General features: G+C 41.5%; 1 protein-coding gene across 2 annotated transcripts in view; it reads left to right on the plus strand.

Moving 5' to 3' along the window:
- Nucleotides 1-23,973, plus strand: part of SDC2 (syndecan 2) — a 103,008-nt gene that overhangs the window by 24,071 nt on the left and 54,964 nt on the right. Inside the window, exon 2 of one of the 2 annotated variants that reach the window (XM_072949490.1) lies at nt 2,535-2,597. The exons of the other annotated variant lie outside the window; for it this stretch is intronic. Coding sequence (XP_072805591.1) covers nt 2,577-2,597 — 21 coding nt within the window. The 5' untranslated portion in view covers nt 2,535-2,576. The remainder of the gene's footprint in view (nt 1-2,534; nt 2,598-23,973) is intronic. 2 annotated transcript variants of the gene reach the window in all.

Below are 23,973 nucleotides of genomic sequence, written 5' to 3' on the forward strand. Positions count from 1 at the left end.
CCTGAAGTAGATGGAGCCATGAGCCTGTATCAGGCGTATCTGGGGAGCTTGCTGCCCCTCTGCAGTGGGAACCCCGCCCGATGGAGATGACAGCCTTGTTAGGAGAGGAGGTGAGCTGGACTTAAGCTCCTGTGAATGGAGGCTGAACACCAGTGCGGCACTCCTTCCTTACTTCCCTGGGATAAAAAGAACTCTTCCAGTTCCCTAGGTGGTAGACCCAGATCATAAAGCTGAGTTTACACATTCTTTATCCCTCCCACCTTGCTTTTTGTAAAGTCTTCAGAGTCCAAAGTATTAAGACAATTTATTGGTGGAATTTACTCTCCATGGTTTCCTAATGGTCCATCATAGAGAAATTTTTCTAAATGATAAATATTTATTAGAGAATAAGTATTTTAAAACGTGTGTTTTGGAATAGTGATTTGGTTGGAAGGAGTAGTCCAGGAAACTTTAAAACAACAACAAAATAGATTTCATATGAGAACATGTAGTTACATCAAGTTGTCAAAAGATACCCCTTTTACCTTGGATAACTTGGGGAGAAAAAAACCTTTAAATTTACACTTCATATGGGAAAGGAATGTAAATGCTAATTTATGTTATTTTTAGAAGTAGTAATGTCACATTAATTATATGAGCAAATTGATAGCTTCTCATAATTTATGCTGGCCACTAATTTGGCTGAGGCAGTCAACAGTTGTTACCTGGAACTATCCTTTTTTTTTCTTAATTAAAAAAAATTTTTTTAGTTGAAGTATAGTCAGTTTACAATGTGTCAATTTCTGGTGTACAGCATAATGTTTCAGTCATACATGAACATACATATATTCCTTTTCATATTCTTTTTCATTACAGGTTACTACAAAATACTGAATATAGTTCCCTGTGCTGTACAGTAGTAGGACCTGTTGCTTACTTACTTTATATAGTGTTGGAACTGACTCTCATAACACATCCTCTTCACTTTTCTCACAGGACTTCCTGGAACAAGACGACTTTTGCCAGGTAGAGTTGATAGAATCTTGCCAAGAAAACTTGGTAATGACGACTTTTTTACTTTTGAATGAGTACACATTGTTAAAAAAAAAAAACAACTCTTGAAACTACAAATAGGACTTTTTACAAACTTAAGATGTGAGTCACATTGTATTTCCAGGAAAACAAGGTGGAATTGTTTTTACTTTTGAGGGCCGTGAAAGTGACGTAGAGAGAGGTTGTGACTTGGTGGAAATGCTAGATCAGTGTTAGGAATTAGTGTGAGATACATCAATGCAGCTTTTTTTCTAAGTGGATGATTTTAGTTCTACTCACTTTTGCTATTTCATGAAATCTGGTCTGTCGTAGTGTATAGAGGGACAGCAGTAGTCCCTTCAGTAAGGAGGCCCGCGTCCCTGCCCCTCGAAGACTCTCTTCCCACCCCAAGCTGTTTATATGGGATCAGCATGTGGACGCTGTGCATGCTTATGTTTTTGAAGTGTTTGCTTCTGGAGAGCCAGCTTGAAAAAGGAAAACAGGAAAATCCATTGGCATTTTGAGAGTTGAATCCACAGAAGATGTTGTTTGCAATGTGCCAAAAACATAAGGTCCAAACAGCCGGAACAGGCCTGGTGCCAGGCAATTTCACTGTGAGAGAAAGAGGAGGTCTGAAGCCGTCCTTTTAGGATTATCTCCAACCCAGCAGCTGCTGTCTGAGTTTGATTATGCACATCCTGCTCTGGGAGACCTGCATTAACCCGCCGGCCCCTGGGGAATGTCAGGGCTCCCTTTTAAACAAAAGACTCTTCCCCTGGACACCCAAGGGCAAAAGCCAAAACAATATGGAGGTTAAAAGAAGGTGGAGCTTTTTGAAGATTGGATTGGAGAGAACAATCCAGGAAGGAAACTGATGGCAGAATTTCGGAACTGCAAGAGCCTTTTAAGACCCTTTAATTTTGCAGATGAAGGAGCGGAGGCCTGGGGAAGTTACGTGATTCGCCCAAGGAGAACCAATCAGAACTGAAATCCAGGTCTCCTGGTCCCCAGGTTACAGCTGTTTTGTACGGTACCGCATTCTTAATGACATGAATCTCACGTCAGTGTGAATGATCCATTTTGTATTTTTGAAAATTGAGCTGAAAGAGAAGAAACTTTTAAAAAGCATTTGGAATGAGGAGTTAACCAGGCATATGCAGAGTTTCCTTTAAGGCAGTAGCATTTCACCAGTGGGGAAATCTTGATAAGTGCACCAGGAAATATATTATTCCAGCAAATTCTGTGTGTTACTCCTTTTTAAAAAAAAAAAATTCACCCTTTTTAATTTTGGGGGGAGGAAGTAATTAGGTTATTTACATATTTATAGGTGGCACTGGGGATTGAACCCACAACCTTGTGCATGCTGGTGTGCACTCTGCCACTGAGCTGTGCCTGCCTCCGTATATGATTCTTAAAGGCAAAACAGGCAGATTGGAGAGGTGTTGGGAGGCACAACTTGAGTCTAGGAAGACTGCTCTGCAAACTAGCAAGTGTGTTTATGTAATGAACTCTTTTTTGTTCAGCGATGGTGGTATCTGGAGCAGGGCTGCAGCCTCTGAGGATTTATGGCCTCCAGTCTGGAGAAGGTAGGTGGGCTCACATTATCTGTATTGAAGAATGTGTGTGGGGTCCTTGAGCCCAAGGCAGTCCAGGTAACAAAGGGCTTTGTCAAAGAGGATGGCTGTCTAGAGTTCTTGGAAAGTAATGTCTTGTGGTTTGTTTCACATCTGTGTTGGGAAGTGAGAATTTTCCCTGCGCTGTGGTTGTAACAAGGTCCCCAGTTTTCTTCCTTTTAAAGATTGGGAAGCTAATTTTTGGTAGAAAATAATACATTAAATCCAGGGATATCGCTAAAACGTGGATGGATGCTTTCTCTTCTTGCCCAATGAAAGGACTGAGCTGTTAAGAGTTATGACTGGTAGAATGGAATTATGTTTGACTCAGCAAGAGAGAAAAACCAGGATGACTTTATTCACTCACGTGCCAAGTGGATTTGGAATCTTTTTATACTTTTTTTTTAATAGTAGGGTTTTTCATTAACTATTCAATTTTCAAGGTTATGTTGACTGTGAGCTGAGTATGCTTCTCTGTATCCCACCATCCTTTCTGGAAAACTTAGAAAATACCACAGTTAAGATACTCACTTGAGATACAGTGGAATGTCTTTGTTTGCATTTATTCTCTTTCTAGGATTTTGGTGACATCTGTAGCTGAAAATTAAGAGGTGACGGGAGGTCTGGAGCACGTCCTAAACAGGCAAACGTGAGAACCTTCTTTTAAAGCTAAGCCTTGGGAATATCTCTTATTTAGTGGCCTAATTAGGACATTCCTGTGTCTGTTTATTGACCGAGGAGCTTTTGAAGTACAACTGTTGCAAGAAAGTGAAATTTTCAAGTAGTTACCTGATTTTTTTTTCCCCTCTGCCTGGAGAAAAGTTGGGGCACAGGGTGAAGCTATGTATTATTTTCGTTGTTCTTCACCAAAGACACTGTTTTGGGTCCTTTGGAAAGAGAAGGTTATCAAAAGGTCATTAATCTTCCCTCTGTTGTTTCCCTTAATTGATAGCAGTGGCTCTTTGTCCCTTTGGGAAACACTCTCTTAATGCTATTTTTATGCTGTAATGATATCAAAGGAGGAAACTAAAGTGATTTTCTCTGTAGGCAGTTATTCCAGTGTATGATATGTTATGAAACTTTTTGGAGAGCTGTTTAGATGACTAAGACAGGGAAAGTAACTTAAGGATCTCTGATCTCTGATTTGAGATAGTTATTAAGCTAATTGGATATTTAGAGCAAAATGAGCAGTTTCAGGATGTGGAGGGTAAGATAAGTCCTGTGTATGTATGGCTTTTGGATTGTCACCTCGACCAGAAGTAACGTCCCCCTGGTGGCAGCCTTCTCTGGGAAGGGGAAATACATATGTCTGTTTCTGGATTAGTTTCACACAAATGAAGTGAATTTCCCACCTGCTGCTCTTTGCCTGGGGTTAGAATTTTTCCCTTTCACTGCTTGTCACTCGGCCTTTGAATGGAAATGTGTCCTCCCTTTCAGAGCCAGGAGAGTCTGTGTAATTCATCAGGAAAAATTTCTCCATGGAGTTATTAATTCAGTTGGACTGTAGTCAGTGGCTCACCCTACAGTGATAAACCTCTGAATTTGAAATCTCTTTAAAAATTGTATTTTTCTATTCTTCAAAAAATGTATACAATTGATTTCTCAGCAGCTAAAAATCCCACATTGTATAGCACTGTCATTCTCTGTAATCTCTTTCATAGAAGATTTGATGGTGTTTTGCTGCTGAAGCTGAACCACATTAACATGAAGTTCAGGCTTTGGAAGTGTGGAAGTCATTCAGGAATAATGACTGGGAGAGCCTTTAGAGCTCCTTGAGGAAGGAAGATGAATGTGTGGTGAATACACATGAATACCCCGTGTTTGAAAATGTTACTTATTAATTTGGGTTGGGGGTTAAGCTGTCCCCTGGTGTATTGGGCCTCTTCCAGGAGTGGCGCTTGGAGTCCTGGGTGCTATTAGAGAGGAGCCTTTCATTCTCAGCATTCTGGGGGAGATTTACATCTGTAAGCCGGATAAAAATAGGTGGCAAGGTGATTAGTTTAATTGGCCCACTCTTATAATTATTCTGTAGGAGGTGTTGGTGGGATGGCTATTATAGCCCAAAATGCCTGGTAGGAAGGGGAGGAGGCTCATTGAGAGCAGCAGCAACACTATAAAACATTGGTTTATATGTGCATTTAATAACCAGTGACACTGGCACTGTAAGAAGGATGGAAGAATTCAGAATCCACCCTAAAAAAGAGGTGGGCCTTTTTTTCTAGGCTAACTGTGGGGAAGTCTGCTAATGATTTCTCTTCCCTTAAAATAGTCTGCGGGGAAACAGGATTTGATGGATGTTGTCTTGCTCCAAGTGTTTGTAACTTTCAGCTGGTCATTCATTTTTTTTTTTTTCAATTCTGAAATCCCAGTCTATTCATTCTGGTCATTCATTCTGAAGGTGTTGCAACAGACAGGGTGGCCACGAGGGTGGTGGTGGTTTAGCTTCTTTCAGAAAAAGCCCAGTCGAGGGTCATGTTGTAAAGTGGAGTGTTTTTCTTTCACATAAAAGGGCAGGGACTGTTAGACAGATAGCCAGCCAAGAAGTAGGGAGCAGGCTTTTCAGAACGTGCTGTGTTGGGAAAGTATGTGTGGAATGTCGTGGTTCAGGGACCAGGGGCCCCGATGTGAATCTAGGTACCCGCCTCGTGCTGTTTTCCCGGAGGCAGAAACTGTAGCCAGATGAACCAAAAATAAAATTGATGGCTTTATTGGACATTCTTTTCATGAAATTCAGCTTTCTGATGTGCACATATATCACTCTGGGGATGTCATTATACACGGCTGACCTTTTGTTTGAGGGAGCTGCTGCAGCTGGCTGGCTGTGCCGCTCCGCTCGGCTCGGCTTTGATTACGGCCCACATCTGTTGAGCATGTGAGATATATATATATATATTTTTTTTTTTCTTCTGAAGCACAACTGGCTAAAAAGATTTAATGGAAACCAGTCAGAACTTATTTCAGTTAGACATTACAGTTTGGGATCTTAGCTCTTTCGGTTTCAGATGTAGAAGTTAAAGCTTCCTCAAAGTTGCTGTTGGAGGCAGCATCAGCATGTCTCCTTGGAGGAAACTCTAATTTGAAAGGACACCTACACCCCAGTGTTCACAGCAGCACTATTTACAATAGCCAAGACATGGAAACAACCTCATGGAAACAACCTCCATCAACAGATGACTGGATAAAGAAGTTGCAGTATATTTATACAATGGAATACTACTCAGCCATAAAAAGAATCAAATAATGCCATCTGCAGCAACATGGGTGGACCTGGATATCATCATTCTAAGTGAAGTAAACCAGAAAGAGAAAGAAAAATGCCATGTGTTATCACTCATATGTGAAATCTAAAAAAAAGACACAAATGAACTTATTTACAAACACCTCGCCCCTATCAAGGGGAGAAGATTAAACAGTGAGCAAAAAATGAAAAAGGCCTTTCCCTTTTCATTTTGAGAATTAAGGGCCATCATAAATACTTGGGATCCATTGCAAAGACAAAGGGCCAATCCAGGGAACCCCAGATTGGGTTTTGTACTGACCATGCATGTGGCCATGGTCAGGGCACCTGATTTCTCTTGTCTCTGTTGGATCATCCATAAAATAGAAACAGTGGTACTGCTTCAAGGAAGGCTTGAAAGGCACTCCCAGGGCTCCTGGATCTGCAGGGAGCTGGGTCTGGCCACTGGCCTGGAGGGGCAGAGGTAGGTGTCCTCTGGAAAGTGATGGCGCCATACAACAGTCTTACTGGGTGACTCCAATTCCTAATTCTTGGCTCTGTTTTGAGATGTCAGAGTCCTGTTCTTCATTCTGTACAACTCCTGCTGATTTTTAGCACTGACCCATCCAGGGTTTATTTCAACAGCTGACTTGGTGTCTGATCCATAGTAGGTGCTCAGTTAACACTGGTTGAGCAAATGCACCCCATGGGGAAGAGGGACTTCGTGCCTGTTGACAGGTGGGGAGAGATCATGCCTGGGGACAGGTTTACAAGCTTCATTGTATCTGTCCCTGGAGTGTTTGCACCCTCTGTAGCAATAGAGGCAATGCTGCCAAGTCATAAATATCACAAAGAATCATTCTTTGTTTTCCACTGCCCTTGTCCTTGTCACTGCTTGTTTAGGCACTCCAGGAGATTCCCAGCTGTTCTCCTGCCTCTATTGGACACTTTGGCGCTAATCTCACCGTCCACTCTTACTGTTCTCTTTATCCTTCTAAAACCGAAATCTGATCACGGCAGTCTCCTTGCTACTTAAAGACCTTCAGTGGCTCCCTGTTGCCTCCAGTAGAGTGCACACTCCTTGCTCCTGGGGCACAAAGCCCTCTGGCCTGGCCCTGGTGCCTGTGCTGTGTCAGATCTCAGGCCTCCTTGGGCAGACCTGAAGCCTGCTGGGGGAGGGGGTGGGGCTCTGATCTGCTGTCTGGGGTTAGATCTGCTGGGTTTTAAAACCAGGAAGTTTTAAACCCATTGTGAATTGTGTCTCCAAATGAGCTGAGAATCATCATATTTGGGACACATTAGTAGGCTATACGTTAAAAAAAAAGATATTGAATGTTTGGAACAGGAGTATAATAATTCATGTTAAGTGACTGGAGAAAATTGAGATGTTAAGGGAGCTTTGCGTATAGTCTTCAGCAATCAATTCAATAAGAAGTGTTTTTCACCGCTCCTTTAGTTTTCCTGGAAGAATAATGTATATGTAAAGGAACATACATATACATAGGTATTTTAATTTGGAAAAGGAATGACACAGAGACTTGTACTAATGGAGATTACAACTTATTGGAAAGCTATAATAATAAAAGAGGATAACATGGGTGCAAAAATATACAAATACTCAAAATAGCACCGCTCAAAATTTTCCAGGGTGTACAATAACAATTCTGTGATAAGTCCTTGGGGGAAGGTACAGATTATCTGGTAAAGGAGGTTGTGAAATTGGATACTTAAAAACAAACAAACAAACAAACAAACAAACAAACCCCACACACAATCTGTTTAGATTCTTGCCTCAGGTCATCACCAAAATATCATTCATGTGGACTCATTTATATATTTTTAAAACACTAAACCGAAAAAAAAAAATTGGAGGATACTTGATCTCTGAATGAGGATGTCTTTTTAAGCCTGAAAGCAAGAAACTTAGTGATTGCCCAACTCGAGTGCATAAAATAATTCCTTTTAGCAAGGAATTATAAATGACTAATAATGAATCACTAGTGTCAAAAATGCAAACCAAAGCAAGTGTTCATTGTTCTGTCATCATATTAGGAAAGATTTAGAAAGTACAAATACGCATAGACACCCTTTCTAGAAAGAAATGTGATTTAAAATAAATTTTAAATAAACTATTTTTAAAGTTTTTGCATTTACATACACTGGGGGACTATTTCTATCTAAAAAGCTAGTGTAAGTTATTTAAAAATGAAAATCTCGTAGTTTTATAACTTTGGTTTTTCATCTTAGTTTTGTTGTTACTGTTGTTTTAAACATCCTTTAGCCTTTGGGTTGTCCAAAAGAGAGGCACCTATAATTTACTACTTTTAATCATGTACTTCTCCATATAAAATGTGCAAAGAGATAAACCAGTTCAGAAAACGTGTCTTATAAAGGAGATTTATGGTCCTTGGTATCCTAGAAGACCATGATGAGGCATCCTGTGTGAAAGACAAGTCATCTTAGATGCCAGTTTCTGAAATGTTCAAATTGTAATTCATAGGGTGACTTTGAACAAGCTGCTTGACCTCTCTGGGTCTCAATATCCTCATCTGTAAAATGGGAGAGTTGGGTTAGCTCACCATTTCCCAACTAGGATGCCGTGGCACAGCTGTGCCAAGATTCTCATGTCCCTGAGCCCTCGGGCAGCTGGACAGAGCCCACAGTGAAGCCACAGATCTGTCATCTCCAGCCAAGAGCAGCCATTTCTCCCAGTAAGTTATGCAGATACCACCCTAAGTCATAGTGAGTTGTTCTACTTTTAAATTCAACAGGTGAAAGCTAGGTGGAGGGGAGCATTTCAGGTATCATAATGAACCACTCATCCTTTCCAGTCAGTATTCAATAGCATGTTAAAAAATGAATGGAGGAAAAGGTTATCAGTAATTATTTCTGGTGGCAGACTTAGGGCTAATTTTTATTCTCTTATTTATAATATTCTCTATCTTTCAAATCTGCTGTTAGGAATGGGTTAAGTTTAAAATATGAATGGTAATTAAAAACAAATTCTCCCTGTAGCCGTCCTTATATTCCAAAGCTCCGTCAGTACAGGTGGCTGCCGTGGCTGTCAGTGTTTCTGATGAAAATAAAACACCGAACCTGGAACGATTTTCTCTTTATGTAAATATCCTGGGGCACTTGTAGCCCAGGATTTCTTGCTCAGTGCTTATTTGCAAGGCTGGTTTAAAGTGTTTGAAGTAACCTTTGAGCAGAAGGCTTGTCTGCTGAGGGAGTTCGAAGTCTTTTCCTTACTCAAAGGTAGCTTACCCCGAAAGTCTTCTTCCTCCCCCAGATGCTTTCTTCCCTCCCTTTTCCCTTCCCTGTGATCCTGGAATTATGGAATAATTCTTTCTCTGTTCTTCTTGATCCCCGGCTTGTATAGGTTGGATGTCCCTTGTGTCCGCTTAGCTGAGCGATGGAGATTCTGTTTTTAACTTGTCCTTTATTTGGCAGCCCTCTAGCTCCTTACTCATAATTGTCTTTCCTCTCCCACCTCCCTCCGGCTTATTTACCTTTTTCTGATAATGCATTGCCTGGAACTTTCCAACGTGTTAGTTTAAACTAGTTTGGGGAAGGTGGGCTTCCCCCCCCCCTTTGTTGGTTTTGCTTTACTTTGAGGATAAACACTGTAGACATCAAAGGTGTTTAAACCTTGTTTTCTCTTGATTTAAGTAGGTGTTTTGATTGGCTCCAAACATTTTAATTCTATGAAAAGTGTGATTGTTTTGTCTAAAGGATGGAGGTGATGGGCACATGGGTAATTCGAAGTGCCATGATAATTCTTCAGCAGAATTTTAGAATGATCAGTAGTGAGGCTACCATGGTGTATAGTAGTTACTTATAAAAGTTAGAATATACTATACTATTGTTGGTATTGAAGCTATGCTAACTGTAGATTACTTTCTTTTATGTGATGCTTTGGGGTCTTACAGTGTGCCTTGACATTCTGAGCAGAGATAACCAACTAAGATATTATGTAATAGAAATTTCTAATTGGTAGAATGCTAGTAAAGAACACTGTAATTACCTGTTTAATTTTTACAGTAATGTTGATTTCTTACAGTGATGCCATTGCAGTGTGAGCCATTGTAACAGATTTGTTAAATACTTCCTCTTAATACAGCTCCATGCTCGGCACTGCAGGTGATAGAATCACATGGTAGTTGGCCACGGGCAGTAGCTCAGACTTAAAATTATAGTTACAAGATGTCAGAGCTAATAGGGACCCCGAGGCCATCTAGTCCAGTGCTTCCCAGCTGTTTTCACATCATGGCACACATTGAAAAGGTTTGCACAGCTCACTGCAGAGAAACAAATGGCTGCTTTTGGCTGGAGGTGATGGTTCTGGAGCCTCCATTGTGGGCACTGTCCAGCTGCCCTGAGGGCCAAGGGGCATCAGAATCTTGGCACTGCTGTGCCAGTGAATCTTAGTTGGGAAATTAACCCAACCCTCCCATTTTACAAATGAGATATCTGTGATTACACATCGACACCCGGAGAGGTCTGGTGGCTTGTTCAAGGTCACACAATGAATTAGTGATGTCATAGTAGACAGAATTTGAGCATTTCAATCACTGGAGTCTGAATCGACTTCTCTTTTATGTAGAATGCCTCTTTATGGTCTTTCCAAGGTTATTAAAGACCATGAAGACCTTTTGTAGAGCATGTTTCCCCCAAGTTTACTATCTCTTTGCCATATTTTATATGGAAAAGTATATGATTAAGAGTAGTAAATTAAACATTTGTTTCTTTTGGACAATCCAAAGAATAAAAGATTTTTTAAAAGAAACCAACAAAATTAAGGTTATGAAACGAAAAAAAGTCCAGTATATGTAAAAACCACCAAACCATTGTATGTATGTATGTGTGTATTTGTTTATTGGTAGCACTTGGGACTGAACTCAGGACTTCGTGCATGCTAAGCAAGCATGTGCTGTACCACTGAGCTATACCCTCCCCCGGCCAAATCATTTTAAAATATTTTATTTATACAAATGAAAAATGTACTCAATGTATAAAACTTGTAAGTTTGGGAGTTACATTGCTTTTGAAGTTCAAGAGATAAAAGTAAGATGGAAAAGAAAATTTAAAATGTAAGTTTCATCATGAACCACCATCACTTATATTTACCAGCTGCTGACTATTTAAGCTCCATACTAGGTAACTGTGGTTGTCTGTTGTAGTTTTATGATTCACTTCTGGTGACTTCTGAGTTCTCCTTCCACCCCAGAGTATGACTCAGTGATTCTAGTGTAACTGGCTCAGTTCAGCCTCACATACGTGAATGTGCGTGCCAGTCAGGATGAGTCCTGGAATGTGGCGTCTCGTGTTCAATTCCTTGACTGAACTACAAACTCTGTGTGCCAATTTAGGACAGTTTATGGTGTGCTAGGGTTGTGCTATCAGATTGAGTTGTTCCATCAGTATCTCAACATGTATAGTCTAGACTCGCATCACCTACCATTAACAGCTGTATGACCTTGAAGTTCCTTCCTTGATCTCTCTCTCTGTCTCCTTTTCCCCATCTGTGCAGCGGGGGGATCATAGTCCCTGTTTGCTGGGCTTGTTGCACAGATTAAATACGTTTATAAATGCAAAGACTTAAGAAGAACACCTGGCACGTAGAAAACCCACAATAAATGTTAGCTATTTTTATTACTATTATTTGCCACCATGGATTGTCATTGAGTAGGGGGCAGGCAGGACCTTCAGGTGGAGCTAAGAGTGCCCCTACTTCTGTCAGTCTCAGACTTACACCTTTTATAAAAGTAGTAGTCACCTGACTGAGTGCCTGGGGCACCAGCAGTGAGACTCTCGCCAGGTACCCCCAGCTGCCTGCTCTTTGAGGGGTCTTTTCGTTGGGCTTTCTTCTTTGTAGAAAAATAAAAAGGAAGCCTACCTCCCGAGATGTGAGTGAAGTATATTTTCCCCTGTAATTAATGTTAAATTTTGGTCATTCTTTTGCAGAATGCCGTGTAATAAGAAGGAGGGATAAAGACTCCAAGTTTTGGTTTTTCTAAGGCCGCAAGTAACTGATGTCTGGATGGAATCGGGGCTTTTTCGGTCATGCGCTCCTCCAGAGAGGGTGAGGGAAGGCGCTGGAGCTTTGAATTCCGACAGGCTGGTGTATAGCAGTGCATCCTGGGCTGGGGTTTTCTGTCTTGAACAGTCCTCCAGTGGGGAGCCACCTCCTACAGGTGTTGCCAGCCACTGGGGATGTGGTGTAAGAGACTTAGCGAGGCGCCTGGAACACAGACTGCATGAACATGACCTCTCTTTTCTGATTTTATTGTTGCCCAAGTGTGGTGCTTTTTTTTAAACTGCTTCTTTGGGCAGGCTTGTGTGGTGGCCCATATGAGGCTGTTGATGCCAGTGGCCTTTTCATGGTGAGTTTCAGTGAGTGGTTCTCAAGCTCCTTGTCCTCTCCCATCTTCCCCTACGGACTTTTTTAGCATCATTCTAAGTTATTCCAACTCCTTAGTTTTGTCACCCAGGTTCTCAGTTCTCTCATCACAACCTCTAGCCTCACTATGCTCCTTGCTGTCTCAGTGTAAGTGTTCAGTATCCCCTCACTCATAGGATTCCCAGATAAAATACAGGGTGCTCAGTTAAAATGTCATTTTAGATAAACACCCAAGTTTCTTTTTTTTTTTTAGCATAAGTATGTCCCATGTACTACTTGGGGTATAATTATACTGAAAAGTATTCATTATTTGAAATTCACATTTAACTGAGCATCCCTTATTTTTAAGTCTGGCAACTCTGAGTATCTGTACCAGTCGTGCTGTTGTAACTCACTCCCAGAGTGGTGTATTTTGGCCTTAAGGACACCAAGAGGTATAAGAGAGGCTTCCCAGGGACTTCTGAGGCCTTGTATTGACTGCCTTGAAAAGAAAATGCCTGCAAGTTAATAGGAGAGGCTGATAGTCAGTAGGGAATTCCGTGATCTCAGGACATGAGATTTATATCTACTTTGATTTGGGAGATTGACATGATATAAAAAGATGGTCATTCAGCAGTTAAGTGTTGCATTCGGCAGTTTTATGAAACGTAGGAGTGGGTTTTTCATGCTGCTTAAAGGCGTGATATTGACCGGGAAAACCCAAGCAGGAATGATTTGTGTTTGTCAACTAGGAACATTTACGGAAATGTCCAGGGGGAATACCGAAGTAATCGGATGACATGGGCTTGCCCAGCAAGGAATCTAATTTATGGGTGAGAAATGTGAAGATAGAATGGCTTATCCCAACTTCTCTTTCTCTTCTTTTTGTTTCTTTTAATTTCCCTCCTTAGAGACAGTACTAAGACTGCCACTGCGGACAGGAATCATCACATGAGGGTTGGTTGTGGCCCGAATGCTCCCAGGGACAGGTTCCACAGATGCTCCCAGATATTTCTTGAGTGCCTTCTGGCTGGGGGTGGTCATCCTGTTTACTGAGTGTCTTGTGTGTGCCTGGCAGGGCTGTAGGTGCTGGGGCACCAGCAGTGAGTGACAGGGGCACAGTCCCAGTTCCGTGGAGCTTGTGTTCCATCATTGTGGGCGCTTTGAGAAATACAAAGATGTCCCAGGTCTGGAGGAAATCCCGGACCCCAGGCGCCTGGTTAGGATTGGTTCCTGTGCACTTTCCCTCTGTTCAATTAGAGAAGGAGTCTGCTGTTGGCCAGAACACTGGAAACCTGTCTGCCTTGTCATCTGGAAAGTTCATCAAACCTCAGGTCCCTCACTGAGGACTTTATACCAGTATCTCCAGTAGCCCACCCAAGCTGACAGTGGCAGGCTGTAATGCAATGGCTGGTCAACAGTCGGTCAATTTATCTTCATAAAATGATGAAGGAACCCTTCACCTTATGTCCAGTAGCAGGCCTCCTAACGTTGGTGTGTTATCAGTGCCTTTGTAGGAGTCTACTACTATGAAAAATGGTGGGGCTTGGTTAATTCTAAGACATTTTGACACATTTTAGGGGAGTTAAGAAGACTGCACTGTGATAACAAGATTTTCCTTCCTCACCAGAAGAATTTACAAATGGTACAGAGTAAGAAAGAAGGCTCATGGTTCTGGAAGTTCAAAAAAAAATTTTTTTTTTTTTGGATAAGAGAGGAAATAAGCCTGATTTTAAACCCCTTGGAGTTTGAACTCTTGTTTGTGTGCTTGGGCTTTCTTGGGCTGCTTGAGGTTCCCCAGCCTGAGGTTTATGGGCCCTCATAGTGTCCAGTGTCACCAAATTCTCAGAAAATTCCGAAAACAATAGACTTAAGGAATAAATGCCCACAGTGGAGTACTCTGCAGGGCTAGCCGGGTTCTCTATTGGGGAAATAACAAATCAAGTGGTAAGGGGGTGGTTATCATGTCAAAAAGACTGCACAGAAATCAGTGGTTTTAGGTGTTCAGGGAAGTTACATTAATAACATTTTTTCTGAAAGATTTTTGCTTTGGGATATTTTGTTTATTTTGTACTAGTTTCAAATGCTGTTTTAATGAGCCCCGTATTTTGTAGTGGGCCTATAACCTAGCCGTGAATTTTAAGGATAATGTGGGGAGGAAAAGTTCATTCTCCCATTCTTAAAGGGCTAATGAACTTAAAAATAACTGTCAGTTTTGTCTTTAAAATCTTTTTATTTACAAGTGACCCCTGCCTTCAGGCCTAGTTGGTTCCAAAGAGTTCAGTCTTGAGGCAAGACCATAACACTAGCTCTCAGTTCCAGGAGGCTGTGTTAAATGTAAAGCTTATCTTGTATATTGGTCTTCCATCCCTGGAAGTCTGTTTTATAAGATTAAAAATAGCAAAATGGATATGAACATACATCAGAAAAACAAATCCATTACAAAAAAATCATATATTAACTATTTCAAGTGAAAGATACTAAAGATAATAAAAAGATTTTCTGTAAATAAATGTTACTCTGGGGGAATTTTTCTGCTTAGGTTGAATTGATTGAAACTTGTTAGTTGAATTTCCCTTAAGCGGATATAGATATTTTTTCCGTTGCTTCAAGGACCTGAAAATTGTGTTCTATAATAGGCTTCTGTTGGGCATGAAAATTCTAGAAATGCCACTAAGTTTCTTAATTGATGGGAGTTGAAGGAGGGGCGGTTGCCATGGCAACTTCTGCAGCCACTCTTGCTGAGCTGTGAACGAAATATTAAGAATTCATTCATGTCTTTAGAATGTGAAGAGCAATTGCTAAAGGAATTCATTCGCCCTGGGTACAGTTAGAACCGACAGCTAGCTGGATTTGTGCTGACCTGAGCCATACTGGTTCACTGACCAAGGCATTGACTTTGAACATCGTCCTTCGTGGGTCTGACTGCCATCAGATTTGTGATCCCTATGAGCATCTTATAAGGGGAGAGGCAGTTTCAAGTTGGCCTCTCTTTGAGGTTTGCTCCCCAAACATCATTAAGGTGTTCTCCTTTAATCTGAGTGTGTTTGTGTCTCAAGAAAGTAAGCAAAATATAAATTTTGGCTACGAGAACAAATTTCTGCTGAAGTCATTTTCTGGTTTTCCTTTGAAATAAGAAAACAAAGCAGGGCCTGGCATGACTTGTAATAACCAGCACTGACCATAGAATTTCATGTTGGAGTACCTGTAGAAACGACGTTAAAGGAAGATCTTTTATCTCCCATGTTTTCAAAGATGAAACACATCTACATGTGAATGAGATGATACAAAAGTGTTTTCCTCAGATGTCTTGGGGTGCTTCTTTTTTCTGACTGATCATCTCATCTAAATTTTGTGCTTTGTAGGGTTGCGTATGTGGTAAATAACTTAAGGATTCATGAGATGTCAACGCTCACTTTCCGGTTGAATTTGTATTTTTAAAAAATTACTGAATTATGTTAAGAAAGGAAGAGAAACAACAATCTTGCACTGGCACTCATAGTCAGGCAAACACCAGTCTATAAATGAACAAGTGTTAAGTATGGTGGATATTTGCCTCGCACTCTACCCCCACAGGGGTCATAGGGACACATGAGGAATGGTCTCTACTCCCTTTAAGTTGCCTGACCATTTGTTAATGATTAAGAAGCATATCTTGGCAATTATAAATAATGTTGCTGTTAATTGCAGGAAGTATGTATCTTTTTGAATTAATTCTTATGTGGTTGGCTTTATTGTTTGGATAACTATGAAAGTTTAAAAAGCTAAAGCTCTAAACGTTCTTAGAAACAATGAACAGTACGTATATGTAAATTAAAAATACATGTGCATTAAAAAAAAAAAGAAATGAGCTATCAAGCCTGAAAGACATGGAAGAAACTTAAAAGACATATTATTAAATGAAAGAAGCCAGTCTGAAAAGGCTACAAACTGTACGATTCCAACCAAATGACATTCTGGAAAAGGCACAGCTACAGAAACTAAAAAGATCATGGTTTCCAGGGGTTTGGGGAGAGGAAGGGAGGGAGGAATGAATAGATGAGGCACAAGGGATTTTTAGGGCAGTGAAATTACTCTGTATGATACTATAGTGGTGGCTACGTGTCATTATGCATTTGTCAAAGCCCATAGAATGTACAACATCAGGAGTGAACCCTAATGTGAACTATGGACTTTGGTTGATAATAATGTGTCCATGTTGGTTCATCGATTGTACCAAACATGCCACACTGATGAGGGATGTTGAGGGAAGGGGAGTATCTATGTGTGGGGAGGGCTATGTGCAAACTCTCTGTGTTTTCTGCTCAATTCTGCTGTGAACCTGCTTTAAAAAAATAAAGTCTATTAATAAAAAAAAGAAACAACAACAAAACAAAAAAAGAAAGCCCAAAGATAAGACTTTTGCCACAACTGATTTTTCTTTGACTATGTGTTGAGAAGGGCAGAACAAAGTTACAAGAAATACGAACATCTATGGCTCTTTGAAATCAAGTGGTTAAAAATTGTTTAATGTCATTGCACAGCATATGGCATATGGTAAATACCTGGGATTTTTGTTTGCTTTTCATTTTTATAATGAGTAAAATGGAAGTTCAGAAGATAAAATTAAATTAAATTAAAAAAAACAGTATGACATGAGTTTAATTAGATTTTCACCACCAGTGCATTCTACTCCCATTTCTTCATTCATCCAGTTTGCTTGTGTTAGATAACATTTCTGGTATTCTTAGTCTTATGGGTCACTCCCCTACTCACATTTTCCACTTTTCCAAGGTGTCATTTCTGGATCGAGAGACAATTTAACCCTTTCCTACCCTTTAGGACATCATATGAGAGGGGTGAGCCAGAAGCAGTTCTGACCAGTTAATGTGGTCAGGAGAATGGGGCCATGTTGACAGGAAGAATTGGCAGAAGAGATGCTTTTAAAACAAGTCATTACAGTTAGCTTCACTGAGATAATTAGATCAACTTTCCAAGAAGTTCCAAGTAGTAGGAAGAAAAAGTGTCACATTCATCGTGAGGAGCATCTGTGATGAAGCATTTCTGCTGTCTGTTCAGAATCTCAGGGTGGCGGAAGGAGGGAGAAGGGAGGCCCCTACAGGAGCAGCAGTAAAGGCCTTGAAGACTCAGCACCATGCACACAGTAGCTTTCAGCCGGTCTCTGATGCTCACCTGCCCTTTGTGGGAGGTCACCCTTACGGAGACAGTGGCTTCCCCGAGGCCCCTCCCACACACTGCTTTTTTGAAACTTCTGTGGTTTGTGGAAGTCAGAATTTGAAAAGATTTAGCGATTATTTATTCATGCTGTAGTGGTTTTTTCTTCCCAGATGAAGAGGCTACTCTCTTGGCCTTCAGGAAAATAGGTTTTACTCTTGCCTTGAAACAGAGGCGTTAAAATACAAGCTGATAAAAGCAAGGAGGTTTACCAGAAGAGCCTCAGTTCACACAGGCCAAGTGAGTTCTTGGGTCCCTTGTGCTCCTGGAATGGGAGGAAACAGAAGGGTGCTTTGGGGAAGCATTCTCTTACCTGTTTTTTTTTTTTTAAATTGCCAGATCATCTCTGTTTCTCTAAGAAATTTTGAATAGTCCAGTCTAAGAGAGAGACTTGAAACCTCACATTTGAGGAGGCTGAGTTCCAGTCTCTGAGGTATAGCTCCTTCAACTCAAAAGGCTAATTTAGTATAGAAAAACAGTAAGGGTTATATACATACATTGAGTTATTATTCAGCCTTAAAAAGAGGAAATTCTAACACCTGCTACATGGATGAACCTTGAGGACATTATACTGAGTGAAATAAACCATTCACAAAAGACAAGTATGGTAGGATTCCACTTTTTTGAGGGAGGTGGTTTTTAATTAATTAATTAATTAGTTTTAATGGTGGTCCTGGGGATTGAACCCAGGACCTCGTGCATGTTAAGCATGCGCTCCACCACTGAGCCATACCCTCCCGCCTTGATTCCTCTTTTATATGAGGCACTGAGAGCAGTCAAATTCATAGAGACAGAGAGTTGAAGGGTGGTTGCTAGGGACTGAGGACTGGGGAGTTGTTTAATGGATTCAGGGTTTCAGTTTTGCAAGATGAAGAGAGTTCTAGAAGGGATAGTGGTGATGATCGTAGAACATGTTGAACTATACACTTGAAAATGGTGAAGATGATGAATTTTATGTTCTGAATATTTTACTATGATTGAAAAAAAAAGGCATTATTGAATATGTTTTTGGATGCCAGATATACCCCAGTGACTGATACAAAACCCCCCATGTTTGGGGGAGCTCACAGGTCAGTGAGAGGTGAGGGGTGTGATGCTGCTGGGCTGGGAAGCACAAGATCACGTCTCGATTAGGGATGCTCTGGTCCTCAACTCAGGGTACCTGAACACCAAGCGATGAAAAGAGGCCAGACGTGGTTCTCTGTAATTCCCACTTCTGCCCAGCTTCCCCTCAACACATGTCCTACTGCCTCGTTGCTACATCCCCAAAGCCAGTGTCTTGGGGATCCCTTTAACCAGGTTTTCCTCTCACTGATTTACTTTCTGCCCTGTTCCCAAGTCCAGCTCTGTTCTTCCTCCTCCGCCTGCATTTTCAGGTCCCCTATTTGATGTGTGAGTGTCTCCTATTTTATAGCCCTTGTCGTTGTCCTTTTGGACTATAGATTCAGGGAGGTTGTGGGCTATGCACTTTGACCTTTGCAGCACCCAGCACAGTAAACTACACTTAATGAATGTTTTGGATGAGGATGAGCCTGTGAAGTTGGAAGCTGACATTGCTAACGCCAATTTAATTGAAGGTTATTAATGCCTCTGTAGCAGTGAAGGATAGTCTTCTGTTTATACCGGCGAGCAAACAAGCCCTCCAGCTTTTCCCAGTGGTTCCCAAAGAATTTGCAGTCCGGTACATAGTGACCTGGACTCTGCATCCCAGAGGGAGAGAGACAAGGGTCAGCAGGGCAGCTTCTCTTTCTTGTGCATGGTTCAAAGATGGAACTCAGCACTGGGATAGCTCCTAATATTTACATACTAGTTCAGCCTATTAAACATGAGATTTTCCTTCTCTTCCTCTTCCTGAGGGGACTTTTCCTTCTGTCTAGAATAATAGTTGTAGATGGGGTTACCCTGTGTCCACCCAGGGTGTTTCATACCTGTTTCTCTGGCTTAATTATTAATAGTTCCCCCTTTCACTCTCCAGAATGCTCTGGTTGGCTGATGAATTTTATTGCTTCTGTGGCTAAAAGGAGGAACATGTAGAATCAGTTATTAGGGAAAGGTGGGGAGAAAAAGGAAGGGAAATTGAGGCTGCAAGAGATTCAGGAGGAGAGGGATTTGAGAGATAACTGTGTAGTTTGAGGTGTGACATATTCTTTGGATGGAAAAAATTATTTGGCTCTTAAATTGGCTAGTCTAATATGTTAGAATTTGAAAGTCTTGCGGGCTACATGGGATCAAAGGGAGATTTATTTTAATTAGTTGCACTATAGAATCCTTTAGTGCAGGTTAATAGGTTAATTTGTTTACTTCAAGCTTCAAACATTTTTTTTCTGGCTGATGACAAAAGAATTCACTGTAATGTACCAATGTGTCTATGTATCTTGCATTTGTGTCTTTAACTATGAAAATTAATTCCAGTCTGTTAAAATTCTGTTTTATATGTGTATATATTTAAACGTTATAATGTGTAGTGGATATTCATTATTGATTGACCTTAGCTATTTTAAAAAGCCATGATTTTTTTTAATAGCCAATCTTTTTTTTAATAGCTAATGGAGGAATTTAGGTAGGACCGTATTAATGCCTTTATATTTATTAAGAGAATGTCATCTAATCTGAACAAAATAATTTTTTTTAAAACTCAAGTATCGTTTAGGAATTTTTTTAGGTTGCAAGTTTCAATTTAAATAAGTTTGAGCTGGTTTTCTGTTTAAGGAAATGTCTCTGTTTAAGTAAACAGGCAGTCTAGCCCTAGGGTGCTTCCAGGGTTGGTTTTCCAGCAGCCCAGCAATTTTAACACCATCCTGTTTATTTCCATTTCTCTGCTCTGGCATCCCTGGCATCTGCTTCAGCCTGAGCCGAGCGCTCCCCTTGCTGTGGGCAGTCGGCATGTTGTGAGAGGAATTTTTTAAAAAATCATGTCAATGTATACTTAAAAATGTTTAAACATTTTCAAAACTTATCTGGTAGTATTGCCTTATACTTTGAAAGAGCTTTATAATTTGACAGAGGATCTTCACATCCATCTTGTTAGACCAGCAGCCTTAAACAGGGTGGAGAAATTATCATTTGTATTTTGCATGGGAAGAAACTGAATGTGAGTGACACACTCAAGGTGTCGTAGCTGACAGAATGAGCTTGGACTCTAACCTTAGTCTTCTGACCTCACATCCGTTGCTCCAGCCATGATGCGCCCTCTTCCTTCTTGCCCACTTTATGGCAGAACATAGCTTTTCCTCCAATTTCTTTTCCATTTAGGCTTCATTTGAGGTTGTGCCACACTATTGTGCCATACTATTGTTAAGAAAGAAATAACCTGGAAGCCTTTGGGCTAATTGAACAAGGTGTACCCATCAACAGAGTGACTTTACTAAATGCTATTTGCAGCAACATGAACGGACCTGGAGATGATCATGCTAAGTGAAGTAAGCTGGAAAGAGAAAGAAAAATACCTATGATATCACTCATGTGGAATAATGAAGTGATCTACAAAACAGAAACAGACTCACAGACATAGTAAACAAACTTATGGCTACCAGGATGAAAGGATAAATTGGGAGTTTGAGATTTATAAATATTAACTACTATATGTAAAATAGATAAAAACAAATTTCTTCTGTTATAGCACAGGGAACTATATTCAACATCATGTCATAACCTATAATGAAAAAGAATATGAAAAGGAATACATGTATGCATGTGTATGACTAAAACATTATGCTGTACGCCAGAAATTGACACGTTGCAACTAACTATGCTTAAATAAAAAATAAATAAAATAAAATAAAATAAAATAATCTCCAACCTACAAGGTGTGTCCAAGAGAGGCCAAGGAGCCTCCGTTCAATTTTCCTCTTGACAACTCGGCCTCAGTTGCCATCCCATCCCATCCCATCCCATCCTGAGCGTAAGGCATTTCCCATCTTTGTCCTTTCCCTCTTGCTCTTCCTGCTTTCAGTCCTCTCAATTCTATCCTCAGCAGCCAGGGGACGCGCTGCTTTCTCAGTGCTGTTTGCTCTCCTTGCTCCAGTAATCGCCCCTTCTCTCCAGAGCTCCTGAGGTCCCTTGAATTTCTCGGACGGCACTCATCACACCTGCTTCGCACCGCAGCTGTTTGTCTTTATTGTATTCCTTCCTGCAAGACTGTGTGGAGCTCCTCAAGGGCAGTAACCATCTCTCATTCAGCTGGGCGTCCCCGCAGCACAGAACACAGCGCCACATCCCTTGGAAGCTTTGCAGTTAATTTTTTTGAATAAGTGAATGAGTTTAGAGATGGTCATGCCCGCTCCTAAGCTTTCAGGATTGAAGGTTTTTTAAAACATGTGCATATTCTAGGGAACCTTATTATCGGTGTAATTATCACCTGGTCTGTGCATAATTTCACAAAGCGATTGTCTGCTTGTATGCAGCAGGGTGTCATGGACAGTTTTAAGACTGCACTGTTCTTTATGGGCCTGTCATTTAATTAAATTGCATAGGGGTTTTTGAGAATGCTCCTTGAGGAAGGGGCAGAGGAGGCGGGGCGGAGCTGAGGTCCTTTTCAGAAGCTGGGTGAGCCGGCTCTTCGCCTCATCGGTAGATCCTGTTAGGCTAAGCCCTGGCACAGCTGTCGCCGCTCTCCCCCAGCTTTTCCCTGGTAGCTGGCACTCCCTGCATTAGCTGAGAGAACAGGTTTAAAAACTTTAACTCTTCTCTGCCTGGTCATCAGGTCCAGAAGTATTTTAGAGGCGTTTTGAAAAAGAGAAATTCAATAAAAAGGATTTGGGTGGTTTTGAGAGTTCTCCCTGTTTTATGTCAATTTTTTTTTTAATGTTCACACATTTCCATTTCACTCCATGTTTTTCCAATTCTGCAGCCCTGGGACTGGCCTAGTAACTGGCAGTTTTAAGAACTAGGTAATTCTGATGTGTGATGTCAGAGAAAAACCCACCTTGCGAGAGAGAACAGAATAGATGAGATGGGGGAAGGGGGGGCTTTGAGATAGACCTTTTAAGACGCATAAGATTTAGGTAGGTGAATATTTCCATGTAGAGGTAAGAAATAGAACGACGTCTAAGGTGAGAATGAGCATGCAGTATTAGGAGGGTCTTAACCAGGCTTCAAATAAGAGATTATTTCTGAGCAGAAGTTCACAGACTGGGGGTGTTGAGTGAGCTTTGTAAATACGCACGTTCCTGCATCCTGCTCTGAAATTCTGTCAGTTTGGGGGTATCCTGAGGTTCAGGGAGTGGCCTGGGCCTCTGCATTTCTGACAAGCATCCACCTGACCTTGGACTCCCTGGAGTGATGGAACCCCTGGAGGTTTTTGGAGGATAAGCTGACAGGGTAGCCGGGACTATGTTTTGGCAGCCCTTCCGTTTTTGGATGAAGTTTTGGGATGTACAGTGGGGAGACTAGAGCTCTGGCTGGGGGACCGGTTGCAGGGCTGCTGAGTAATCCTGGTGAGGTGACATGAGCAGTGAGGGGACCGGGAGAGGGGGGACCGGGAATTACAGGGCAGAGCTTTTCCTCGGAAGAACGTTATTAGCTGAAAAAGGAGTTTGCTCCTCTGTAGACTGCTCAGAAATTGGAAAGAAATTTTCCATTTACATAATCTGTTGACATTTGTTTTTAGAAAGGTAAGCCTTTTCATCTATCTGTTGATGGGCCTGGTGTTGGTCCCTCACAGATGTCCAGAACAGCCTGAGATCCGAGACTGGACCAGTCTTGGGGTTTGACTTGGAATCCATGAATCCTGCACGGGCCTCAGGACTTCGTGAGTCAACTTCCAGAAACTGTAGAGTTTTGTGGGGACACACGGTATTGGGTGGGAGGGTCCACGGTCTCCCGCAGGGCCTCCCGTCCAGGACCCTTCCTGGGATTCCAGGTGAGATAATTTTGTCCTTGGCTGATTGGCTGGCTTGTTCTTTCTCTCTTCCCTCTTCTAAAATCAGAAGCAAATTCCTGTCCCTGACACAAATGAGCCAGAACGCAGGCAGCTCCAGTCCACAGGATGGAGGAGCCACGGGCTTTCTCACGGAAGGCCCCCCTGCGCTGCTGTGTGGTGGGGACGCGATGGTAATAAGCCGAAGGAGGGAGTGGGGAGTGTTTGAAGAATGTGTGAGATGAATTTTCCCGTTCCTCGCGGAGCAATTTCACTGGTCTCAGCCGCGGTACCAAGAAAGGGCTGTTTTAACGGCAAGGAGGTGAATCACTAGTTAACTGCTGTCAGGTTTGGCGTCGAGGAAGAAAGCTGATGTGTGAAGGCGGCCCACGTGTGAATGGCTTTCTCAAGTGTTTCATTAAAAGATTCGTCAGCATGGTTGGGCCTCTAAGGGTCTAGACTCTCTCGCCTCTGATTCCTTTGTGGAATTAAAAAAATGCTTTTGGGAAGAGGGTTTCAACAAGCCTTTTGTTTGCATTTCCATATATTGATTAATGGGCCCGGGAGAACATCCCGCTGTGCGGTCCCTCCGCTGATGGTAACCCGCACAATGAGCAAAGCTTTTCCCAACTGGCACTTGCCACGCAGCCTGCAGGCTGCTATATTGGGTGTGACCATTTTT

The sequence above is a fragment of the Vicugna pacos genome, chromosome 25 (genome assembly GCF_048564905.1).
Source record: "Vicugna pacos chromosome 25, VicPac4, whole genome shotgun sequence".
Classification (NCBI taxonomy): Eukaryota; Metazoa; Chordata; class Mammalia; order Artiodactyla; family Camelidae; genus Vicugna; species Vicugna pacos.